Source organism: Ursus arctos, unplaced genomic scaffold (assembly GCF_023065955.2).
Source record: "Ursus arctos isolate Adak ecotype North America unplaced genomic scaffold, UrsArc2.0 scaffold_1, whole genome shotgun sequence".
In the NCBI taxonomy this organism is placed as follows: domain Eukaryota; kingdom Metazoa; phylum Chordata; class Mammalia; order Carnivora; family Ursidae; genus Ursus; species Ursus arctos.
Window position 1 is genome coordinate 42,783,052 of NW_026622763.1, and position 22,409 is coordinate 42,805,460.

Below are 22,409 nucleotides of genomic sequence, written 5' to 3' on the forward strand. Positions count from 1 at the left end.
GTGGGACATCAAGCACAGTCCCCGCCCACAGGAAACACTCAAAGCATTGAAACTCCATTATTCCACTGAGTCTAGTCTGGCAGGTGCGGACCTTGTCCTCTTCCCAGATCCCATGCTAACTTGCTGTGTGACCTTGAGCAAAAGAGTTTCCCTCTCTAAGCCTCAGTTTGTGTCCCACAGCGTTGTTCTCAGTGTGTTCTGGAAGCCCACAGGTTCTAATATCCTGACTCCTGGGAGAAGTGGAGGGGACAAGGCCTTTGCCTGCAACCTGAGCAGTAATCATCTGATTGGTTTCTGGACCTGTACTCCTGTGTTCTATCACACTTGAAAAAAAGGCTTCGGGTCCTTAAAACATTTTGTAAACGACGAGTGAGGTCTAAAGCCTCTTCCAGATCTAATGTTTTTCAGAGCGGGGCTTTCGGCTTATCTCCCCTGCAGACAGATGTTGGTCGTAGACCAGGAGGTCACACCAGGCGCTGCTGCCCTTTCCCTGGACAGCCCGGTACTTCCACACACGTGGGTTACCTTCCCCTTCAATGCCATCCCCCCAGCTGTGCCCTGTGGAACCCTTTCTGCTCAATCCATGCATTCCCTAGGATGCTTTCTTTGATCCCTGAGTTCACGGAAAACCCATCTCCCCTCCTCGGAATGTCTCTGGCCTTCTGTTTACGCCTCTGGAGTATGTGCTTTTGGAGTCATTTATGGGAATATATTCTGTCCTCTGCTTGGTCATAAGTGCTAGAAAGACAGTAGCTCAGCCCTATGGACATTTGTTATGTAAACAGTGGGTGCTCAATCAATGCTGAAAGAAGAGATGACTGGACTGGGCCACACAGCAGATCTTAGAACCTCCAGATAAATTTTTATACCTTTATACCTTGGACAAACTCAGAAGAAATAATTTTTTAAATTTACTGATAATTGATTTTCTTCCTCCAAACGAATGGGTTCATATAGATATTTCTAATCAAGTCAATGAATTAATAACTACACAGCAAAGCCTACAGCATGCCTGATGTGGTAAATTCAACCCCGAGAAGATGCTTCCATGTTGCTCTGACGATAACTTCAGGCAGCTGAGGGCAGCGGCTGAATTCACACAGAGGGAGGCACCTAGCACAGCACTTGTAAGCTCTTTCTTCTAAGTCAGAAACACAGGCTTGAATACAGACTCCTACTTGGTCATTTGTTTAACTTCCAGGCCTCATTTCCTTATATGTAAAAGAGGCATATAATTACAGTTGTTGGAAAAGAGTTACTTTAAATATTAATAGAATAAAGCCTGTGATAATGCCCTGTGTCTGGCACATATGAGTGCTCAGTATATACTAGTTATTATTTAAAAGCAACAAGAAAACCAACATAACGAACGGAAATGAATAGAAAGCAACTTGCAGCCACAAATTGCATGCAATGCCGTGGTTATCTTTACAGGAAAAGCACAGGGGGCTGAGGGTGAGCGGCAGCAGAATTGCCAACCACCAGTTATTTAAGCAAGTGACATCTTGAGGCATATCGGTGTCATGAGGATCCTTAAATGTAACCGTTTCCCTGAATTTCTCCAGTTCTCATGAGGACCTGCACAGCCCTCATGATCGGACCTCACTCCTATCACTCACTTCTCTACTCGCACTGCTCTGGTCACTTGGCCTCCTCACAGGTCCTCTCATGCACCAGGCCCATCCTCTCTGCAGGGCCTTTGCACCTGCTCTTCCTCTGCCTGGATACCGAACCCCCAGCTACTCAGGTGGCTAGCTGGCCCTTTGTCTCACATCACTGCTCATGGGTCATCTCATGAGAGAGGGCTTCCCCGACCTCCCCCCACCATCACCATCACCTTGCCCTGCTTTGATTGTCTTCACAACAATATTCTGTCTACCTGGCTGTTGTCCACCTCCCCAACCTCGAGTGTAGGCTCCATGATACCTGGGACTCTGGCTGCTCTATTCACTGTGCAACCCCATCACTGGAACCATGTTCAGCATGAACACATGAAATGGGGGCTCAACAAAGAATGGCTGATGAAGGAGGCAACGACTTCTGACCCTGGGGGGATACCATGGGATGCTACCCCTGTTTCTGCCATTCATTTTTAAAATGTTCTCTCCAAGATCTGTGAAACTGTGTACAACCCACACTTTCTGATCAAGACTCTTACCCTATTGAAATAGCATCAGGAGGAGGGATTTCTACTGAAGTTGAGTTGGTGTTTGGGTTGAGATTGTCGGTTTTTACAACAAAGAACTTCACGGTTGGATTTACAGCTCCTGCCTAGGAAAAAACAATAACAGAATTGATATGGACAAAAAATATCACATCATTGCACAGGTTTAAAACTGCACGAAAGCATCCACATTACAGTGATAAAATTATAATCATGAGACATGTTTAAAAATTTTATATAGATAAATCTAATACAGATAGAATGAACATAAAAGAGAGTCATGAAATGCAACTTTTTCATGTTCAGGCAGAAACATATATACTGACAGCCCCAAAGACTCCTGTTTAAATCATGAATGTTCATAACTTCATGTGTTTTGTGCAAACAAGGATAAACTTTTAAAAAATCAATTCTATTATTTTGCAAATATGCTGACTCCAAAAGTCAAGAAGTCTAATGGCTGACAGCTAGGAAGAATACCTTGGGTTCAGCCAAAGACACAACCCACCAGGAAAATGAGTTTACCTGAGCCGAGAGCCAATAATGCTAATTAGGAAGCCATCATTTGCACTTCAAATTCAAGTTCACCATGTTCAAGGTTTACAATCAATATGATGACAGAAATCTACAAAACTTTTTTATATATACACATAGATCTTCAATTGACAAATTAGTTGGAAATAATATATTTTTAGTGAGAGCATTTTATGGGTTTTTTTTTTTTTTTGCCAGTTTCACTCACCAAAAAATAACATTCCACTGAAAATACATCTCTATATTTAGTCTTGGGTCTTTTTTTTTTCTTTTAACTTCCTCTGTCTTCCTAAAATGGCAGCTCTTCATGAAGCAAATTGAGTGAGTTGGTAAAAATAAAAATCCCTTTTCCCAAGTTGCTTACAGCGAAAACATTCACTATTAGATTTTCCTATAGGTGATTCTGTGGCCGTTAATGTTATGATACTAGTGAAGAATCCTGGTTCCCTTCTAAATCCCCCTCTTCCTCAGCTTACACTGCTTAACAAAGCTGTTCAATTTTCATAAATATGCATACCGGACGGAGAGAACAGCCTTGCAAACGAAGATGTGAGACCATTATTCCAAACGCAGGACGTGTGAAATTCACATTAGTGCCAAATTTATACCAGAACCACTGAAACTAGTCACGTAGTGGTTAATTAGCAATATAACCTGATATATAACCGAGCTTTTCAACTTCATCCAGGGCAACTTCCAACTTCTACAAATAAGATAAGCTTGTGATTCAATGACAGCCTCTCTTTGCCTCCATTGAAACATTTTCATTCCCCCTACCTCTTTCAAAAGCATTTTCCCCATCTTTTTCGGCTTGTCATTCCTCAAAGTTTTTGGAGAAATTACAAAACCTTAAATCACACTCTTTCCTGGGATAATAAAAATACTTTAAAATTGCCAGATGCTGTTGACTTCAGCAAGAGTAATCACAGCAAGCTGTTGAAGAGAGACTGACAATATTTTCATTAGCAGGAAAGGATTAAATGAAACCATTCTCTTCCCATCAAATCACGGAACCACTACGTGAATAGGAGCACAGACCTTTGGGTATGGAATCCGCACAGTCTTCGGGTACTGCAGTGACTCGTCAGAGTAGAAGGAGTATTCAATAAGTGGGACTTCTGTGTCGTTAAATTGGGCATATGCTAAAAAAGTGCCTTTTGGAGACCACCACAGAGCAGAGTAGGCACTGAAGATTTCCTCTGAAAAAAGACATAAATTGTTCTGTTACAAGAAGTAGCTGATAAATTGGCTTTGGCATTCAAAATATTGTTCTCATTAGCTTTAGTAATTACAGTAGAGTTCAACTAATGAACCATTTTGCATTTGCTGGGCTTCCAAATTCAGAGTAATACAAATGAATAAAAATAAAATCTTCTAGGATAGATCTGGATTGTAAAAATAAGTAACCCGTTGGACCATTTTAGAATATTTTAGCACACAATATTTAATATAAGCTCTACATTTTTTTCTTTATCTTATAATCCTCTAAATTTATGCCGCAAAACATACTAAAAGTAAATTTCACACAAGGGGCTGATTCTCCTTTCTAATTTTCAAACAGTCAACATGCCAGCATACTCTCCCCAACTGGGCTCAGTCTGTACTGTGCCCACAGGGTACTGGTGGGTGGTGTGTGGCTCCAGACTATCAAACTAATATGGTGCCCACAGTTTACTACTCTTGGCACAAACAGGGTGTGGGAAGGACGAATTTAGAATGACAAGGAGCTCCATGAGACCCCTATTGGGAAACACCTCCTTCGCTTAGCCTAGAAACTAAAGACTCCGCCAGATTAACACACTCTGTTGGAGCACAGGGTTGGGTAAGGGAAGAGGGTCAAAGAGAGAGGCAAATGGAAGCAAAGGTCTTGCTCTCCAGAATGTTGTTGGACTCATTCTCATTATCTGGCAAATGTAGTTCTTCTCTATGTTTATTATGGAGTCTATTCCTGGGACTTCCAATCTCTGGCTCTTAAAATGCCAAAACCTCTTTGATGGGAGGTTCCGGTAGACTAGATGGAGACTCTGTCCTTTATGCCGATTTAATCTACAGATCTCATGTTCCGCTGTGGGTGTAAAAGTAAAAGCAAAAACACAGAAACTTGAGTCTTAGAATTAGGAAATCATCTGTCCCCATCACTTTTCTGATTCCTGAGGCCTCTTTACGGGTCTCTTCCAAACGCTTGTTTTTAATAATAATAATAAAATAATAATGGTAATAGTAGTGGTAGTAACAAGATCAACAATAACAATAATAACAAAATATAATAATAATTATCATGATGAGCAGCTATCATTTAAAGAGTAAACCATGCACTAGGCTTCATCTGCAACCAACATCTGTGATCTCCCGTAGTCCTCACAGTAGCTCATTGTGCAGATGAGAAAGGGGTGGGCAGGCTTAAAAAGAAGTCACTGCCCAGGGTCACATGGCCAATAATTGATTGACTCAAGAATGAATCCAGACTTGTCTGGTTTGAATCCATGCTTCTCACCTCCATGTTCTATGCCCTCCATGCCTATTTCAGCTCCTGTAGTAACAGAAAACCCTCTCGGTAAGGCAGCCTGCTCCCCGCTTATCTGTTTTCTACCTATGTCATTACGTTCCATTTATGTAGCAACTTAGAGTTTACAAAACACTTATCTAATTTAGTCTTCGCAAAGGTCCCTAGATGAGTCTAGTCATATCCCATTTTACAGAGGAGGCAACTGAGTGGCTTAGAGAGAGAGAATGAATTGCCAGAGACAAGACAAGCACACAGGCCTTGTGACTCCGAGTCAAGGGGTGTCTACCGAGAACTTCTTCAGATACCGAGTTGATGTCTCCTTCCTGTGGCTTCTACCCATTGGTTCTAGTCTAAGATCAAGATGCAATCACATAAAATGAATACAATTACAGCAAGGTTATGGTTTTTAAAATTGCTTTTAAGTACAGGTAGCAGGTGGTATTTATGTTTTGAATTGGTGGGTATTTGTAATACAGAATTTATTGTTCCGTACTGTGAAGTATTAAAACCATCATTATAAAACTACTTCTGGTCAAACTCAAAGTCCTGAGAATGAATAGTAGGGAGAAGGGAGAATAACAACGGAGGAAGACATTTCAAGTCCTTCCTGATACAAAGCTGGATGTGAGCACAAGCGTCTATGGCACCCCCTCCCCCACATTCTGAACCTCCCTCGCCATCCTGTGACACCTCCCGTCCAGCCACTCTGACCTTCCCCAGGGCTTAGTGCCCTCCCTTGCAGAGGTCACTCCATTCACTCTATGACAACTATCCATTGGCATCTTTGTCTCCTTCTCTGGGTTGAGTTCTCTGAGAGCAGCAGTTGGATAGCATCTGTCCCCGTGTCTCTACAACCTCACACAGCACCTCATGGTAGTTGGCACTCAGTGTGAATTGCCCCGAATTACCCACACCCCCACTGTTAGCACGATTACTATAGGGTAAGGAGTGCCCCATCTTCCAAACTTATTTCTTTCTCTATCCCTTTTCATCCTCGCTCTCAAAATTCCCATTCTCACCTCTGGGTTAGGTAAACTACACGCATACTTAAGGGTGAATGTCATGTGATTAACTTCGTACTAGGAGATAAAGTATTATTTTTACAAAAGAAGGCACCTGTTATCATGAAAGAAGACAAAGTGAAAACATCGAGACATTGAGAGAGAAGTTCATTTGGGAACCTGGGGCGGGGCAGGAGACATACGTCCCAGAGGGTAGGCTGCCCTGTGAGTGTCCCTCCATGATGTGGCACATGGCCCTGTCTGGACTTTGCAGCTTTGTTTCTCCTTTTACTTATGAACCTACAGATACTTAAAATGTACTCTTTCAGTCTTACACTCGACAAGTCTTCCTGGCTACAGTGGAGATGCGCCACGGGAGGGTGGATCTCATATGTGGAGAAGCAAGTATGGATCATTCCTAAGTATATAAAACCAATTATAGGAACTTCCCCATAGGAACCAAAGTCCTGTTTTTTGGAGACAGGCCCACACTGGAACTGGGAAGCCATTCTTCTGTTTGTCATCAACATGCAAAATGAGATCTTTCCAGCTATTATCTACCTGAGAAAGGACTAAGAGTGTTAGGTGTGTTCTTATCTTAGAGACGCTCAGATGTTTCGAGGACGGGTGGAGTTGCAGCTTTGGGGAGAAATTTATCCAGGTCACTTTGGGGGTCCTGCAGGTTGTGCTGTGCTGTCCAACAAGTGTTAAAGATGTTTCTCAATTGCTAAGTGACGAGTGCTAGTAAATTTCATTATAAATGATTTCTGGGCCATGGGGGATTTATCTTTCTTTTAAAGCGATTTTTGTTGCTGTTGTTGTTAAAATGTTAGCCATTTAATTGAACTTGACTTGAACTGGGTAAGAACCAAAATTAAGTCATGAAGAAAAACTTTTTTTTTTTTAACTATGAGGAAGAAATAAGAGGATGAAATAAAGATGAATACTTAATAAGCATTAGGCAACCTTGCAAACAGTCTGGAACAGCCTCAAACTGCCTTTTACCTTGGCAACTACAGATGTGCAAAATGTTTTTCTAATATTTTCTAATACTTTATCCTAAAAGACAGAATAATCCTTTTTAATATTTTTTTGTTCTGGGTGTTTTTTTTTTTAAACTGGTTTTTCCCCCAGAAACATTTCTAATTATTTTTTCCTTCTTTAAAAACAGGAAATTATGAATTGTCCAAGTTCAAATGAACACAGATCCTCTGTAAAACAGATGCTTTCTTCCCCCTCTATTCCCCAACCTCCAGACAATATTTTGTCAGCTCTTGGAATGCTGTGGGAGTATTTAGCTTTCCTTAGTAACTCTGGGTTAGGTAGGCCCAGTTAGAGAAACATCTGATGTTAATCTGGAAGCTTTTATGCCCCAGTAAAGCAGAAAAGCTACCTACACAGAAAGGCCCTTTGTAGGAGGAGACGGAAGACAATAGGGGCATTGAGAGACAATGAGGACACGGACACGGGAAACTAGCTACTGCTAAGAAATCCTTGTTCTGGGAGACACCTGGTATGGTAAGAGCTAAAGAGATTTGATGACATTTTTTAAAATGCCACTTATTTTGAATGGTATCAAATTTCTCCATTTTAAGAAAAATACTTTACTATTAAAAAAAAAACTTCCAGATTTTCTAATTTGAAAAAGCTTTAAAGTCTCTACCTTCATAAACCCAGTCAGTTATTCCATTGGATATTACATTTTCTTTCCCGGTCCATGTGATCCTCTGACTTGATGAATTTGGTTCATTTTTAACATAAACATCATTGTTCCAAACGTATGCCTGGAAATATTGAAAAACAGATTGATAAGTAACAACCTGTTATAACATATCTTATCCTGGAGTTAAAAAATATCTATCGACTCTTTTATCCTCAAATAATATTGGTATGCAAATGTAATGATTACTTTGGGTTATTCAATTTGACTAAGAGAAAGTCATTTGCTACCCCCCTCGTATTTTATTTATTTATTTATTTATTTATTTATTTATTTATTTATTTATAAGATTTTTATTTATTTATTTGAGAAAGAGAGAGAGCGAGAGCACAAGCGGGGTAGGAGTAGAAGGAGAGGGAGAAGCAGGCTCCCCACCGAACAGGGAGTCCAATGAGGGGGCGGTGGTCACCTGCTCGACCTCAGGACCTTGGGATCAGGACCTAAGCCAAAGGCAGATGCTTAAAAGAATGAGCCACCCAGGCACCACACCCCTCACATTTAAAAAATTGTAAGTATACAAGCTATAACCGCCAAATAATTCTAAAGACACTCAATATATTAAAAAGAAGCAGCTCACAAACACCACTATTCGGATGCCAGAGTGCCTGCAAAGACCCAGGAGCCTGACCACTTCTACAGAATAATGTGTGCCTCCCATTGCTTTCTGGGGGCGGTGAGTTGAGAGGGTGCATTCGATGTCGGGAGGGAGTATTCTGTCTACCAATGAACATCCCGTCTTCCTGTTCAGATTCTCTTGGGCTTCTGGCATTCTCCTAGCACTAAGAACATGGAGGTGTATCTAGAGTGACACAGAGAGGGTCACAGAACTAGCAGGAAGTAGGTACGCCCCCCAAAACAAGCAAACAACAACAAACTGAATACCACAGAAATGAGAATTTAAATGGACATTTTGTTCCAGGAAATAAAGAATTCCCCCGCAGTAGTTCAGAAACTTTCAGGAATCCTATTGACTTCGTTAGACAAGTAAAATGCTATTTTAGGCAGTAACATTATCTTGGCTAGTGAAGTATTTGCTTCCCGAGTGTCTGGTCTGTATCAGGGTATGTGGCTTCTGCATGTGATAGCTTTGAGCCATTATTTTTTTCTGACCACAGAAGAGACTCACTAACCAATTTATGACCCTCTGGTGACCATGTGATCCACTGTGTGTTGTTTGGAATTTTCTCTTCAGTAATCAGCCTCCTGAAAAAAAGATAAAAGGAAACATTACCAAATGAATAAATCACAGTGGGACTTTATTTTTTTTAAATGTTATTATACTAAAGAAGCTTAATAAATTTTATAAGGAAGTTACTGACCTGTTAGCTAAGTCATAGATGGCATATGAAGCCGTGTAAGAATGCCTCCATTGCTATAAAAGAAAACAGACATCTCAGTCTTCTGTGATTCTTGATAATTCGGCCACTTGCTATAGGAGTGCAAGATGAGATGTAAAGTAATATGACATTATATAATTCCCACATTTTTATCATGTCTTATAATTTCTATCTCAATCCCTAGAATTTTGGAATTAGGAAGAGATTCTTAGAGACCATCCAGTACAAATTCCTCTGGACCTCATCTGTAACCTAGCTCTAACATCACACCCTCCAAGGAAACTTCTCAGAATCATAGTGGGCTGATGTGTTGCTTCCTGGCAAACATCACTCCTAGCATTTACCATAGCATGGGAAGTCTACCTGTCTAAGAAAATACAGATTTTTTTCTTTTCAATCATCTTACTGACAAAATATTTAAAAGATCTATAATTCTATTGATGTGATGTGGAGAAATACTTACTTTCCTACTTTGAATCTGAAAATATAAAGTGCTACAGATTTTTTGAAAGCCACCTGGCAAAAAAAAAAAAAAAAAAAAAAAAAAAGCCACCTGGCAATATATATTAACATTGAAATATATATACCATTGATATTTTAAACAGCCATCTCAAGAATCTAAAAAATGAAAAGCAAACCGAATCTAAATAAATGAGAAGAAAAGAAATAACAAAAGCAAAAGCAGTAATTAAATAGAAAATGCACAATAAAGAAAAATTAACAAAGCCCCAAACTTGTTCTTTGAAAAGATGAATAAAATTGCTAATACAGTAAGAGTGAGGAGAAAAAAAGTATGAATGACCAATATCAGAAATGAAAAATGGGATTAAAAGTTTTTAAGACCCTATGACAAACATTGTTTGGCCAATAAATTTAAAAGTTTAAAAAGGGACAAATTCTTTGGAAAACAAGTTATCAAAACTGAGACAAGAAAAAATGGAAAATCTGTATAGTCTTATATCTAAAAAACACATTGAATCAATAAATAAAAACATTTGCACAAACAAAACTCCAAACCCAAATAACTTTAGCAGCAAACTCCTTGTTATTTAACCAAATGAACTAAAAACTTACACATACAAAAACGCTCTATACAAATTTTTAGTTTTATTCTTAACTGCCAAAACTTAGAAGAACAAAGATAACCTTCAATAAGTGATGGCTAAACGAACTGTGGTCCATCCAGACATTGGAATATTATTTAGCCATAAAAAGAAATGAGCTATTACATCAGAAAAAGACATGGAGGAACCTCACATGCATATTTCTACGTGAGAGAAGCCCGTCTGAAAAGGCTACAGACTATATGATTCCAACCATATGACATTTTGGAAAAGGCAAAATTATGGAGACAGTCAAAAGATCAGTTGTTGCAGAGGATTTTTACGAAGTGAAAATAATCTCTATGATACCAGAATGGTGGATATATGTCATTATACATGATAGATTTGCCCAAATGCACAGAATGTACAACATAAAGAATGAACCCTAGTGAAAACTATGGACTTGAGTTAGTAATAATGTATCAGTAATGGCTCATCAATTGTAACAAATGTACCATACTAATGCAGAATGTTAATGATAGGGGAAACTGAGACAGAAGTGGGAGGGGTGACGAGGGAGTATATGGGGACTCTGTATTTTCCACTCATATCCTGTAAATCTAAAGCTGTTCTAAAAAGAATTAAGTCTATTAATTTAAAAATACATGAATTCTAGCTATGCCAGATAACTTGGAAGAAGTTCCACACAGAATCATTGAGAAATGCAAGTTACAGAAAAGTATGGAAAATAGGATTTTATTTTTTATAGAATAAGCAATGACTAAAAGAATATCTATCTTCATAGAATTATTTGAATAAGGGGGAAAATATAAAATATAGAGATATGTATACTAGGTTTTTAACATGTGATACCTGGGTAAATGGTAGAGGGGAGGTGAGGAGTAGGGAGCCAGGCATAAGAGAAAAAAAAGATAAGGCTGAAGATTATGTATTATATATATAATTATATATTATATATTATGTATATATTATATATACGTATGTATGTATACACACAGATTTGCATTTATGAAAAATTTTGTTTATATGTGGATGCATTTATACATTAAAGATACTTTAAAAGAAATTACATGTCTTTATGTCTGTCTTCTCTACCATAACCTTAGATGTAAGAAATTGTGTCTTATTCATCTTTACATCTCTGGAGTCTTGTCTAGTGCAAGCCTCATAGTGTCTGTTCAAGAAATAAAACAAACTAACGCAAAAATCCAATTTTACCCATGGCAATGAAGTAGATGAAATGGGTAGCCCAAGCAGACCCAGTTTGTATAAGATAGAGCTGAGACAGAAGCCAGAGGTTCTAACCTTGAAGACTATTTCCCACTTATCATTTATCATCCTCCTATCCTCTCATGTCAACAATTATGTATTAAGTCCTTACTTTTTGCAAGTCATACATTTTTTTAAAATCCTGGATTGTTTTGACACAATCCACGCTTGTTTCTGGGAAACCTCTGAATGCTCTACTTGTAAGAGCCGAAAGGTGTGTTACAGGCTAAAAATATTAAGAGGTTTAAGAAGGTTTGAGATCACTCAGGATGACAGATCCATCATGAGCTGCAAAAGGAAACCCCAAATGCTTGGTATGTTCACTTCATCTTTTGAAACAGACTCATCCATCTATTTAGGTTAGAAACTTTGGCAACTATCCTCTGTCAGGCATTACTGATAAGACAGGCTCACTCTCCTTGAGGAGCTCATAGTTGAATGGAGATAAGGGCAAGTAAATACAAGAAAAGAATCTCAAGTCATATAACAGAGGTAGGTGGGGAGAGGCAGGAGTCATAAATTAGGCCTTGGGGAGGGAGAAAGGTCTATGGAAAAGTTGAGTGTTAGATTCAGTCTCAAAGCAGAGAACTGCCACATGGGGAAGGGGTTAAAAAAGCATCATAGCAGAGAGACGTTGAAGCACAAGTTGGGAAAGATTATGTTTAAGCTTTGGAGTCTTCTAACCTGGATTCAAGCCTGGCTAATCACTGAATGTTGCCCGCCCTCCACCATTCATACGTTGAAATCCTCACCCCCAATGTGATGATACTGGAGGTGGAGCCTTTGGGAGGTAACTAGCTCATGAGGGTGGGGCTCTCATGATTGGGATTAGTTCCTTTATAAAAGAGACTCCAAAAATACTCCATGCCCCCTCCTCCATTTGAGGACATGGAGAACACGGTCAACTATGTTCCATGAAGCGGGATGTCACCAGACCCTGAATGTGCTAGCACCTTTGCCTTGGACTTCTTTCTCAGCTCCCAGAACTATGAGAAGTAAATGTGTTATTAACCCACCCAGTCTATGGTACTCTGTTATAACAGCTTAAATGGACCAAGACAAGTCTCCACTGCGTAATACAAGTTTCTTTCTAAGCTTCAATTTTCTCTCTGGGAAAATGGGGCTGATGTCAGCAACGATCTCATGTGAGGTTCATGAGAATACATGTGAAGTGCTGAGCAGGGCCCTAGAACATTGTCAACATGTCATAGTTGATGCAACTGTTATCTCTGGAGCACTCGGCAGTGAATGGAGATGCTGGGGGGACATCCATACCAGGCGAATGTATGCTGGTTGTTCATGTTTTCACTCACTCGCTCTCTTGTTTGTAGCCACAACATAGAAGTAATATCGCTCTTTCTGAACGCACGAATTCTGTCATGGAAAAGCCATGGAGTAGAATCTAAAGAACTTTGCACAGCAGACCTCCAAGAAAATAGAATAAAACTACTTTCCTTTGTTTTGGATACATTTATTGAGCACTGATTAGTCAACTGGCATATTGTCAGCGTGTGATAGATGATGTGACTATGATTAATTCTGGAGCATTAGGCAATGAGTAGAAATTATTGGAAGTTGCACAGGTATGCTGTACAGAAAATTCTATTGGATTCTTTAAGAAGTGAAACAGGAGATAGAGTGCTCTACTTTGAATAATCTTACAATTTAGCACTCTGCAATAGAAGGTATGAAGAGAGTAAAATAAGCCAACGTGACAGAGTGAATGGTGGAGTGCGGGAGAACAGAGCAGCAGGGGCAAAGTTAGGTAAAGCAATCCTAGAAAGCCTGGACCTGAATTACTGAAAAAGGAATGCTGTATGATAATCAGGGGAAGGAGGTTCCAGAAGGAAACAATAAGAAAATACTTTGGCCCTTAGATGGGAATGAATGATGCTTGAGAGAACTAAAGAGTGGTGCCCCTAAAGGTTTTTGGATCACTGAATCACCTGGGAGCCCTTAAATCTATCCATGCCTGCCCCCACCGCCCCCATCACTGTGATGAACTAGTTGGTGTGGGGTAGGCTGCAGGCATCTGCATTTTTAAAAACCTCCATAGGTGATTGGAAGGTTCAGGCAGGGGTGAGAAGCACTGGCCAAGCACGGTGAGTCCAGAGAGGGTAACAGATGATGGGTTAGCAGGGGCAGACTGAGGTCCAATCACATAGGCTTCTGAGGGTGCTGTGGTTAGAGTTTGTGTTTTATTCTGAAAGTGATGGGAAACCCCTGATCATGAGGGGTTAGGCATAATCATGACATAATTTAACTTAGGTTTTAAAAAGAGCACTGTAGGTACAGCCTGAAAAGCACGGATGGCAGTGGGATGACGGAATAGCATGAAAATAGCAAAAGCAGTTAAATGCACATGGAAACTCCAGGGACACCACAGATACAAATTACCGATGATGGCTGTCCAACTAAGGTCTACCGGTGAAATACATCCATTTGTATACATCAGATGGTACTTACTGAACTTGGCCAAATAACAAAGTGAGCTGGTATTTACCTTTCTGTTTCTACCTTAACCTCATCATTTGTATATGTTTGTCTTGAACATGGGCAATTGTAATTCAGTGGTTCTCAACCCTGCTTGCTCATTCAAATAATCTACCCGTTTAAAAAATGATGTCAGCTTCACTCCAGAGGCTATAATTTATTAATCTGGGGATTGGACCTGGCCACTGGGAATTTTTAAAAGCTAATCAAGTGATTTTAATCTCGAGACAGCAGTAAAAACCACTGAATTAAATAAACAATCCATTAATTGGGAACAGATGTGTTAAACTTGGCCTAGGATGCTGATTGGCTCCTAGCTGATAGGTTTAGAGTCAGAGAGTCTTCATGTCCGGAAATGGAGCTAGACACAGTGAGTCCAGGGTAAATATTATGATTGAAAGTCACCACATTGAAATGGGAAATGGAGTAGGAGATGGTTGGCTTGGCCTGAGTATAGAAGTGTTGGGGTGTGAGATAAGGCCCCCCTCAGTATTTATTATTTATTCTAGAATAAAAAGGCAGAGGTGGGGATCTCCAGTTTTATATTTTGTTTTCAAAGCAGAATATCCCTACAGGGTTTTAATGTTTCTACAAGTCTCAAAACTTCCTGTACTTGACAACTGTTGTCAAATGCAGGAATAACTAAAAAGCTACTGTGAAAGCTACTGGCGTATTGCAGCCAGCCTAACCATGAAGAGGATATGTGATTAAGCTTTCCTGAGGTGTGAGAATCTGGTGTTGGGCTGAGGCTCCCCCTTGAGAATGGTTTGTATATGGTGGGACCCAAAGGCTGTGAGGTGGTCTGAGTCACCTTGCCGAGTCTCTTCTGCAGGATAGGAAGTGTAACTCTTTTTAAGGCAAAGACTTCTTGAGAGTTTTACTGTATGTAAAGCTGAGACAAAGGAAATAAGGGGTTCTGTTACAGGCTGTGCAAGTCAGACATATAAGCTTGTTTTTAAATTATAAGTTGTCTTTCATTACCTTACATTTTTAGCATCTATAATATATTACTTATACTTTTTAGCATTTGAAAACACTAAAAATGAATTTCTTTTAAAACAGTTGTTGGACTTACCTTTTATGAATGAGAATGGCTATTTCTCCTTTTGATGCTGAATTAATGAGTTTTTAGTGCCTATTATATTACTTAGGTGTCAATCTTTTTTCTTTTTTAATTTAAATTTTGTTAGTTAGCATACAGTGCAATACTGGTTCCTGGAGTAGAATTCAGTGGTTCATCACCTCATGCAGCACCCAGTGCTCATCACAATTGCCTCCCTAATGACCATCCCCGATCTAGTCCATCCTCTACCCACCTCCCTCCATCAACCCTCAGCTTGTTCTCTGTTGTTAACAGTCACTTGTACTTGGGTGTCAATCTTAAATATTCAGGGACTTGAAATCAGTTATAAAATAACATACTCATAGGATTCTTTAAATGTCACAGTAAGACCGCATTTCTTTTACCTTCACATAGTTGTACTCAAAGAGAATAAACTGTCCATCAGGAGATACCGAATAATCATTTATAGAATGTTCAAACTCCTCCTGTCAAGCAAGTGGAAAAAAAGAACAATTGAACAATTTCATGTAACGATCATTACTGAGCACTAACTATGTAGCAGGTGTGGTTCTAGACAGACATGTGGCTCATGCCTTGGGAGCTCCCAGAAACGGCACATTCCCCCGCACAAATGAGTGTGATGCAAGGTGTATGATGGTCGGGGTTAGAGACCCAGGGGGGAAGAATTAAATCTAACCAAGGGAAGACAGCCATGAGGGTAGGCATCAAGAAGAGAGAGAGAAATTTCCCAGGAGGAGGAAGAGCAGGAGCAAAACACCAGATGTAGGGAAGGGCATGCATATTAAGACCACCCAGAGGTTAGGCGTAACCTGAGTACAGTACAGGGTACATCAGACAACGTGTAAGGTGAGAGGACATAAAATTAGAAAAATAGCTGGGACTGAAAATGTAAGAAGTAGAACTGTGAACCACTTTTTGTACATGGATGTAATAGAATCTTTTCTGTCTTTACAAAGACGCTCTTGGACATGGTGGCCGGCATGAGATGAGAGGGGTTGCATCAGCCCTGGACTTGGGCAATGCAGTGGTCTCATCTACAGAATGGAGATAGGGACACAAGTACTAGAGTACTAAAGTACTAACACAGATTAAAAAGGTCTTGAACCAGGACTCTACCGTGGACATAGAAATCCAAGGGACACTTGACACTGCCGAGGGAGAAGTGAGAGGGTTTGCTGAATAGCTAAATATGAGCATGGCAGAGGCATCAAAGAGGATTCTCAGGATTCAAGTAGAAGTTCACCTTTTAGTCTAAGTGACTTGGAGGGGAGCATAATTTACCAAGACTGGGAACTCAGGAAGAGGAATAGGGTGCTTTCAGTGTGCTAGGAGAGGGAAGGGGAAATCACTAGTTGAGCTTGGGATACTGTGTTTAAAATACCTGCAGGCCACAGGTGGGCAGGAGCAAGCAAGCGATTAGAAATAGAGATTTCGATCTTGGCAGGAGGTTAGTGTTGAAAGTGTGCGTTTGAGAATCAGGGCCAGACAGGAGATCTCTGTTGCTGTGGAGGTGCATGAAATTCACTGAAGAAGGGCAGGCAAACTGCAGAGAGAGGCCAGCAAGGCAAGACAGAGCCCTGACGGGCACTTACGCTTAGGAGTATGGGCAGAGGAGGAGGAATCGTCAAGGGAGACTAAAAGGTAGCCAAGGCAGGGAGCATTCCAAGAAGGAGAGAAAGATCCACTGTGCCATATGCTGCAGAGAGAGTTCAACAGGATGAGAAATGATAGTACTCATGATTTGAAAGGTTATGAAAAAAAATCCTCAGAATTTCCTTAAAGTATAAATGAATTATGCAATCAAACATACAAATGTACTGTTTTCCAAGAAAATGGAGCTGTTTCCGTATTCAGCATTGAATAGCAAGATATTATTTTCTTGTTTGTAGAGGTATTCCTGATCTAAAGAAAGAAAATGGCTGGATCAGTATTTCAAGTTGCAGTTAAAAAATCTTCTTAAGCTAAAAATGATACAGAAAAAAAACTTAGGGTTTAAGCTCACACAAGTACTAAATAAGCATTTCTAAGTTGGAAAAACATTAAGTGATGAATATTACACTAGTATGCATTCATCTTCCCATCATTGTCAGAGTTTCAATTCACTTTTAACTTTTTATAGTCCGTAACAAAGAAATACCAAGGTTTATTTCCCTTTGTACCTGTAAGTAGAGAAAAACACTCTCCCGTATGGCTTAACAAAGCAAGAATATCTTCTCAGGGCCACGAAAGCGTCCCACAACCTAATTAGAAGGCGGACAAGCATAAAAAATCTGTCCCCTCCCCAAAGAAGTCCTTACCTGAAATCCAACGCAAGGAGTAGAATTTCAGCCTAAAAGTGTTTTTTAAATAATCAGTCAGAGTGTAAGTTCTACGAGTGTCAGCTGCAGCATCATCTGTTGATTAAAAAAAAAAAAGAGCCAAATGTTCAGTAAAATGGAATAACCTAAGTTTGGGATAAAATAAACAAATGCATCACTGCAATATACACTGGCCACAAAATACAGGAATTGCACTCACAAAATGCACAGCATATTCTGAAAGATTTCAGGCTGGCTGGCTGGAGTGGAAATGCACGTAACCGTGAGAGCGTATGTGATGCTGTGTCTCCCTGAGCTATGTCAGTGCCTGTATTAGCGCGCTTCCTTACGAGGGTCTAGAGCTGCAAAATCCAATGGACATAGTAATGGGAGTCCATCTTCTAGTAGCCATATTTAAAGATTTGTAAGGTGAAAATAATTTTAGGAGCATATTTTATTTAGCCCAATATATTCAAAATATTCTCATTTCAACATGGAATCAATATTTAAATTTTATTAATGAGATCTTTCACATTCTTTGAAATCCAGTATGTCGTCTATGATTACAGCATGTCCCAATTTGACTAGGCACGCTCCTGGTCAGTAGCCGTAGTAGATGGCACAAGGCTAGGCTGTCCTTCTCTGAGGCCTGAAGTTTCATTTCCAAGCTCTCTTGCTTTGCACGGACCTTTAAGACACGGTGATCGCATAATTCATTGATCTTTGTTTCTATGGTGACCTTTCCCTGAACTAGGGGGAGGTTTTTATGAAACCCTCCTGTGGATTCAGTGACACCTCACTTCTCCTAACCTCTGACCATTCATTTTCCTTCTCCTCCTTTGACTTTATTTTTCTCTATCGACCTTCAAGGCAGAAATGCCCTGATATATAATCTTCAGCTTTTTGCTCTTTTCTCTCTCCATTTTTCCTTCTAGAGGATTCTAGAGAATGTGACTTCCTGGGCTTCAGGCATATTTTCTATTTAAATACATGACAAAACCTATACTCATTATCTTAGCCTTCCACACCCCAAACTCACATTTCTAGGGCTGTGTTGGGCCTTCTCAGTTGACTTGTCCCACACTAACCCTAGACTTACCTTGCCTAAAATAATTTTCCCTAGGGAATTTGTGTGGTTTTAGCTTCTGTTACTGGAAACCCATATTCAAAGTCCGAAAATCATTTTTGATGTCTCCCTCTCTTACTACCACCTGCATCTAATTAACCCTGTTGAGTCTTCCTGTGAAATCCTAGTATCTCCCCAGTCCAATCCTTCCTCTGCACCACCCCTGGAATGATTTTTCCAAAACGCCACTTTCATCCCGGTGACCTTTTCCTCAAAATCCTCCCCTGATTCACCGTTGTGTATGGAAAGATTCCAACTCCTTAGCGTGACGCTGGTGGCCTCCACAGTCTGGCATGAGACTCTCCAGGCTCATTTCCACTCACTCCGTGCATGAACCCCCTACCCTACTCACATGATTGCCTACGGACCCAGTAAGCCTTCTTTGGCTTTTCTGCCTTTGCTCCTTGTCCTAAGCCTCTTCCCAGTGGCATCTCCAACTGCTTCCCGGGCTGTCACAGTCCTCCACCCCCAACTCCCTCCTCTCTCATCAAGACTTCTGTGCTGCCTCCTCTGACTTTTGCCCCCACACTACTCATTTGGCTTTTGTAACTAATAACTTCTGTTGACAACTATTTCTCCATGCCCACCAGTGTGCTGGACTGAGCGAGGCCGCATATTCATTGAAGAAAGGGCCTTGGGTTATGTGTTTATTTCTTTTTCAAGAACTTAGTACCTAGCAGAGTTCTATGCCACAGTAGGCACACACAGCTTTCCTTGATAATGTAGGATATCATTCTACAAGCCTAATGAAGCCAATGTGATTCCCCAGTCACAGAGCCTTCACTGACAACAAACAGCCCAGACAGTTTTTCCATATACTCGATTCTTTCCACATACTCGCAAACATGCACTCACCAAATCAGGCACTATCGAGACTTTTCTATAACGGTTCTTACTCTTCTGGGGATTGAAAAGCCAGTAGCAGCTTCTCTTGTTAATTTTTTACGGTCTGTGGAAAGGTAATTCTCTCACAGGAAATGCTCTTTCAAAAGATGTTCTCAAGATTTTATTTCTTTGGATCTTATCTGATAACATAGCCTTGGTTCTGCCTACAAAACTTTCAGTTTCAATAGATAAAAGTGTCATACTTTATTTATTGATTTTGTTTAAGCCTAGTTTGCTAAATAAGTTAAAGATTTTTTTTTTAAAAAAACTGTTTTTTTTTTTTTGTTCTTTTGTTTTTTTTTTTTAATGTGGGCCTGCATTTCACCCTGGCAAATTAGCAAGGTATTTGTATTAGTTAGCAGAGATAGAACAAATGGGCAAAACCAGCCCTTGAACTTGCCAACTTTCAAACAAGAAGTAAAGCCTTGTGCTATACAAAATATTTGAAGCCCTACAGATCTGTAGATTTATTCACTAAATACCCTCAATTGTTTGTATTCATCCAATCGTTCTTTGATACATCAAATAGCTATAAAGTAAGGACTATTTGAAAAATACTGTTGAGGATATATACCTTGCTATCAAGAGCTATTAGTCTAAAATGGACACAAAAGACATTCCAAAATTAGTACAAGTCAAGGTATAAATGGTTATAGACATTCACAGGCCTATATTACCTGCTGATATAGATGTCTAGATAGACCTATTGATGGAGAACAATTTATACATTTACACGCACGCACATTTACATTGCAATGAACTAAATGTTTGTGTCTGCCAAAATTAAATGTTGAAATTCTAACCCATAATGCGATGGTATTAGGAGATGAGGCTTTGGGAGGTGATTAGGTCATGGGTGTAGGGCACTCATGAATGAAACTAGTACCCTTATAAACTAGTGCCCAGTAGGTTCTCTTGTCCCTTCCATGCAAGGACACAGGACACGGGCCCTCACTACAGCAGACACATAATCTGCCAGTGCCTGAGACTTCCCAGCCTCCAAAACCGTGAGAAATAAACATTGTTTAAGCCACCCAGTCTGTGGTGTTTCTGTGAACAACTTAAAACGTGTATATCTAATAAAACAGACATATCAACTTAGAACATCTTTCACTGCCTCTTGATTTTGTAAGGAGAAAATTAACCAAGTACTTAGATGACGTGCAGTGTTATCTCATTTAAATGCTATCACATATAAGGGTGTTTGCCTGGGTTTTTTAGGATAAGACACTTAAATCTGGAATATTAAAATCATTGAGGCAAAATTCCCTGAGACGTCACCTGCTGCCCAGGGCGCCACCCTTCACATTCATGACGCATGACTCACTGAGCACTTAACCTCTGCCCTGTCTCAGACAATGCTGAACTCATTCTCTCCTCAGGCCGCAGCATTCCTAGACCCATCATGTCTACCATGTTTAGCCTCCTACCATGTTTGCTCATCATGGGCCCAGGAAGATTTTAAACCATCTGCTGATTTCCCAGATATCGATACTGTTGCTACACTCTGCTATGGCCCAGGACATCTGTGAGGGCTCGGGGCCACCTCTGGTTTGTGTCAGGCTCTCTTAGCCACTGAAAGATGACAATGTGAGCTCCTTTCCACATCCTGGCTACCCAGTCCCAGAACGGCGCTGCTGGATTGGAGCAAATCAAGCAACAAATGTTCCTTGTTTTTTGCCTTGCCATTCGATAAGCAGCGCACATTGGAAGATCTGTTTGAAACATCTAGATAAGCGAGTTCTGTAAAACGTGAGTGCCAAGTCCAGGTTTTGACCTTTAGCAAGTTCCCAGTTTGTTGCCAAGTTACAACCTATTCTGTCAAACACTTACAGGACACGCTCGTGTTTCTTTTCCCTGTCTCCTTGCTCCCTGACAGGGCACTGCTGCAGCAACAGATGAAGGTCTTTGGCTGCTTGTGTGGTTTTCCTGGTGGGCCTGGGACATGTCGTTCATTTGACTTATCGGTTCAAAGCATTGTGCTAGCCAAGTAAAGCGGTTAATCATATGCTACCCATCAGCTTTTATAGAAACTCTTAGATTCACGTTTTCTTGAATTTCAAAATAAAAAAAAAAAGGTTAACAATTTTAGATTTCACTTTTTTGGTGAGAACAGCTATTGGGTTGGACCATACGAAAATGTCATTTTTATCAGCCAAAAATGGGAGAATAACAGTATTTAAAATGATTCAACCGAATCATAAATTCTCATCGAAGTGTATGGTATCTCAGTGCATTCTTGTGGTAGGACCAAATTCACTTCTGAATAAAAGTACTTCCAAAATGACAAGATCCAAGTAACGACGTAGTATAGTTCCACAGAATCACCTTGCCTTGACCACTTGTTACTTTACGATGACAGAATATTTTGAATTATTTTGTATACATTAATAAGAAACTTTTTTGTACGTATTGGGTTATGATATATAATATTTCTACTTCACAAAGATAAATTGTTTTGGTAAATAAGTGGCTAATGAAATGCAACTAAAAAGAAATGTGCTCTTTACGGCTCATAAACTTATTAAGTTGTTAAACACAGGGAAAAGCTATCTGGTTATAGAGTTCTTGCGTTCCATATGGTAATCAGTTAACATTTTGTATTGATGCTAAAGAAATGAAACGAGTGTTGCTTCAGAATTTGCCACAGCAAAATAGCAGCCTTGACATAGGGACAGAGGAAGCAAAGTCAAGAAGGCAGAAGAAGAAATTGACCGGAAGGCGGTTCATACCCTGTATTACCCAGTAGCATACGCAGGCAGGCTACCACCCATCTGAACTGATCCAACAAATACCAATGAAGTGTTGGGTCCCCGGTGGCTTTGAAATCAGAGAGCCTGGATTTCAGCCTAGGTCTAATTCTTGCGCTGAGGCCTTGGGAAAATTACTTATTCTTTCAAAACCTCAACTTTTTAATCTATAAAACCAG

General features: G+C 40.0%; 1 protein-coding gene across 1 annotated transcript in view; it reads right to left on the reverse strand.

Annotated features, from left to right (window-relative positions):
- DPP4 (dipeptidyl peptidase 4) overlaps positions 1-22,409 on the reverse strand; it is a 77,830-nt gene that overhangs the window by 38,123 nt on the left and 17,298 nt on the right. Inside the window, exons 3-10 of the mRNA XM_048214178.2 lie at positions 17,470-17,565; positions 16,983-17,074; positions 15,556-15,636; positions 9,245-9,297; positions 9,056-9,128; positions 7,869-7,989; positions 3,737-3,897; positions 2,159-2,271 (exon numbers count right to left, since the gene is read on the reverse strand). Of these exons, the coding sequence (XP_048070135.1) occupies positions 2,159-2,271; positions 3,737-3,897; positions 7,869-7,989; positions 9,056-9,128; positions 9,245-9,297; positions 15,556-15,636; positions 16,983-17,074; positions 17,470-17,565 (790 nt within the window). The remainder of the gene's footprint in view (positions 1-2,158; positions 2,272-3,736; positions 3,898-7,868; positions 7,990-9,055; positions 9,129-9,244; positions 9,298-15,555; positions 15,637-16,982; positions 17,075-17,469; positions 17,566-22,409) is intronic.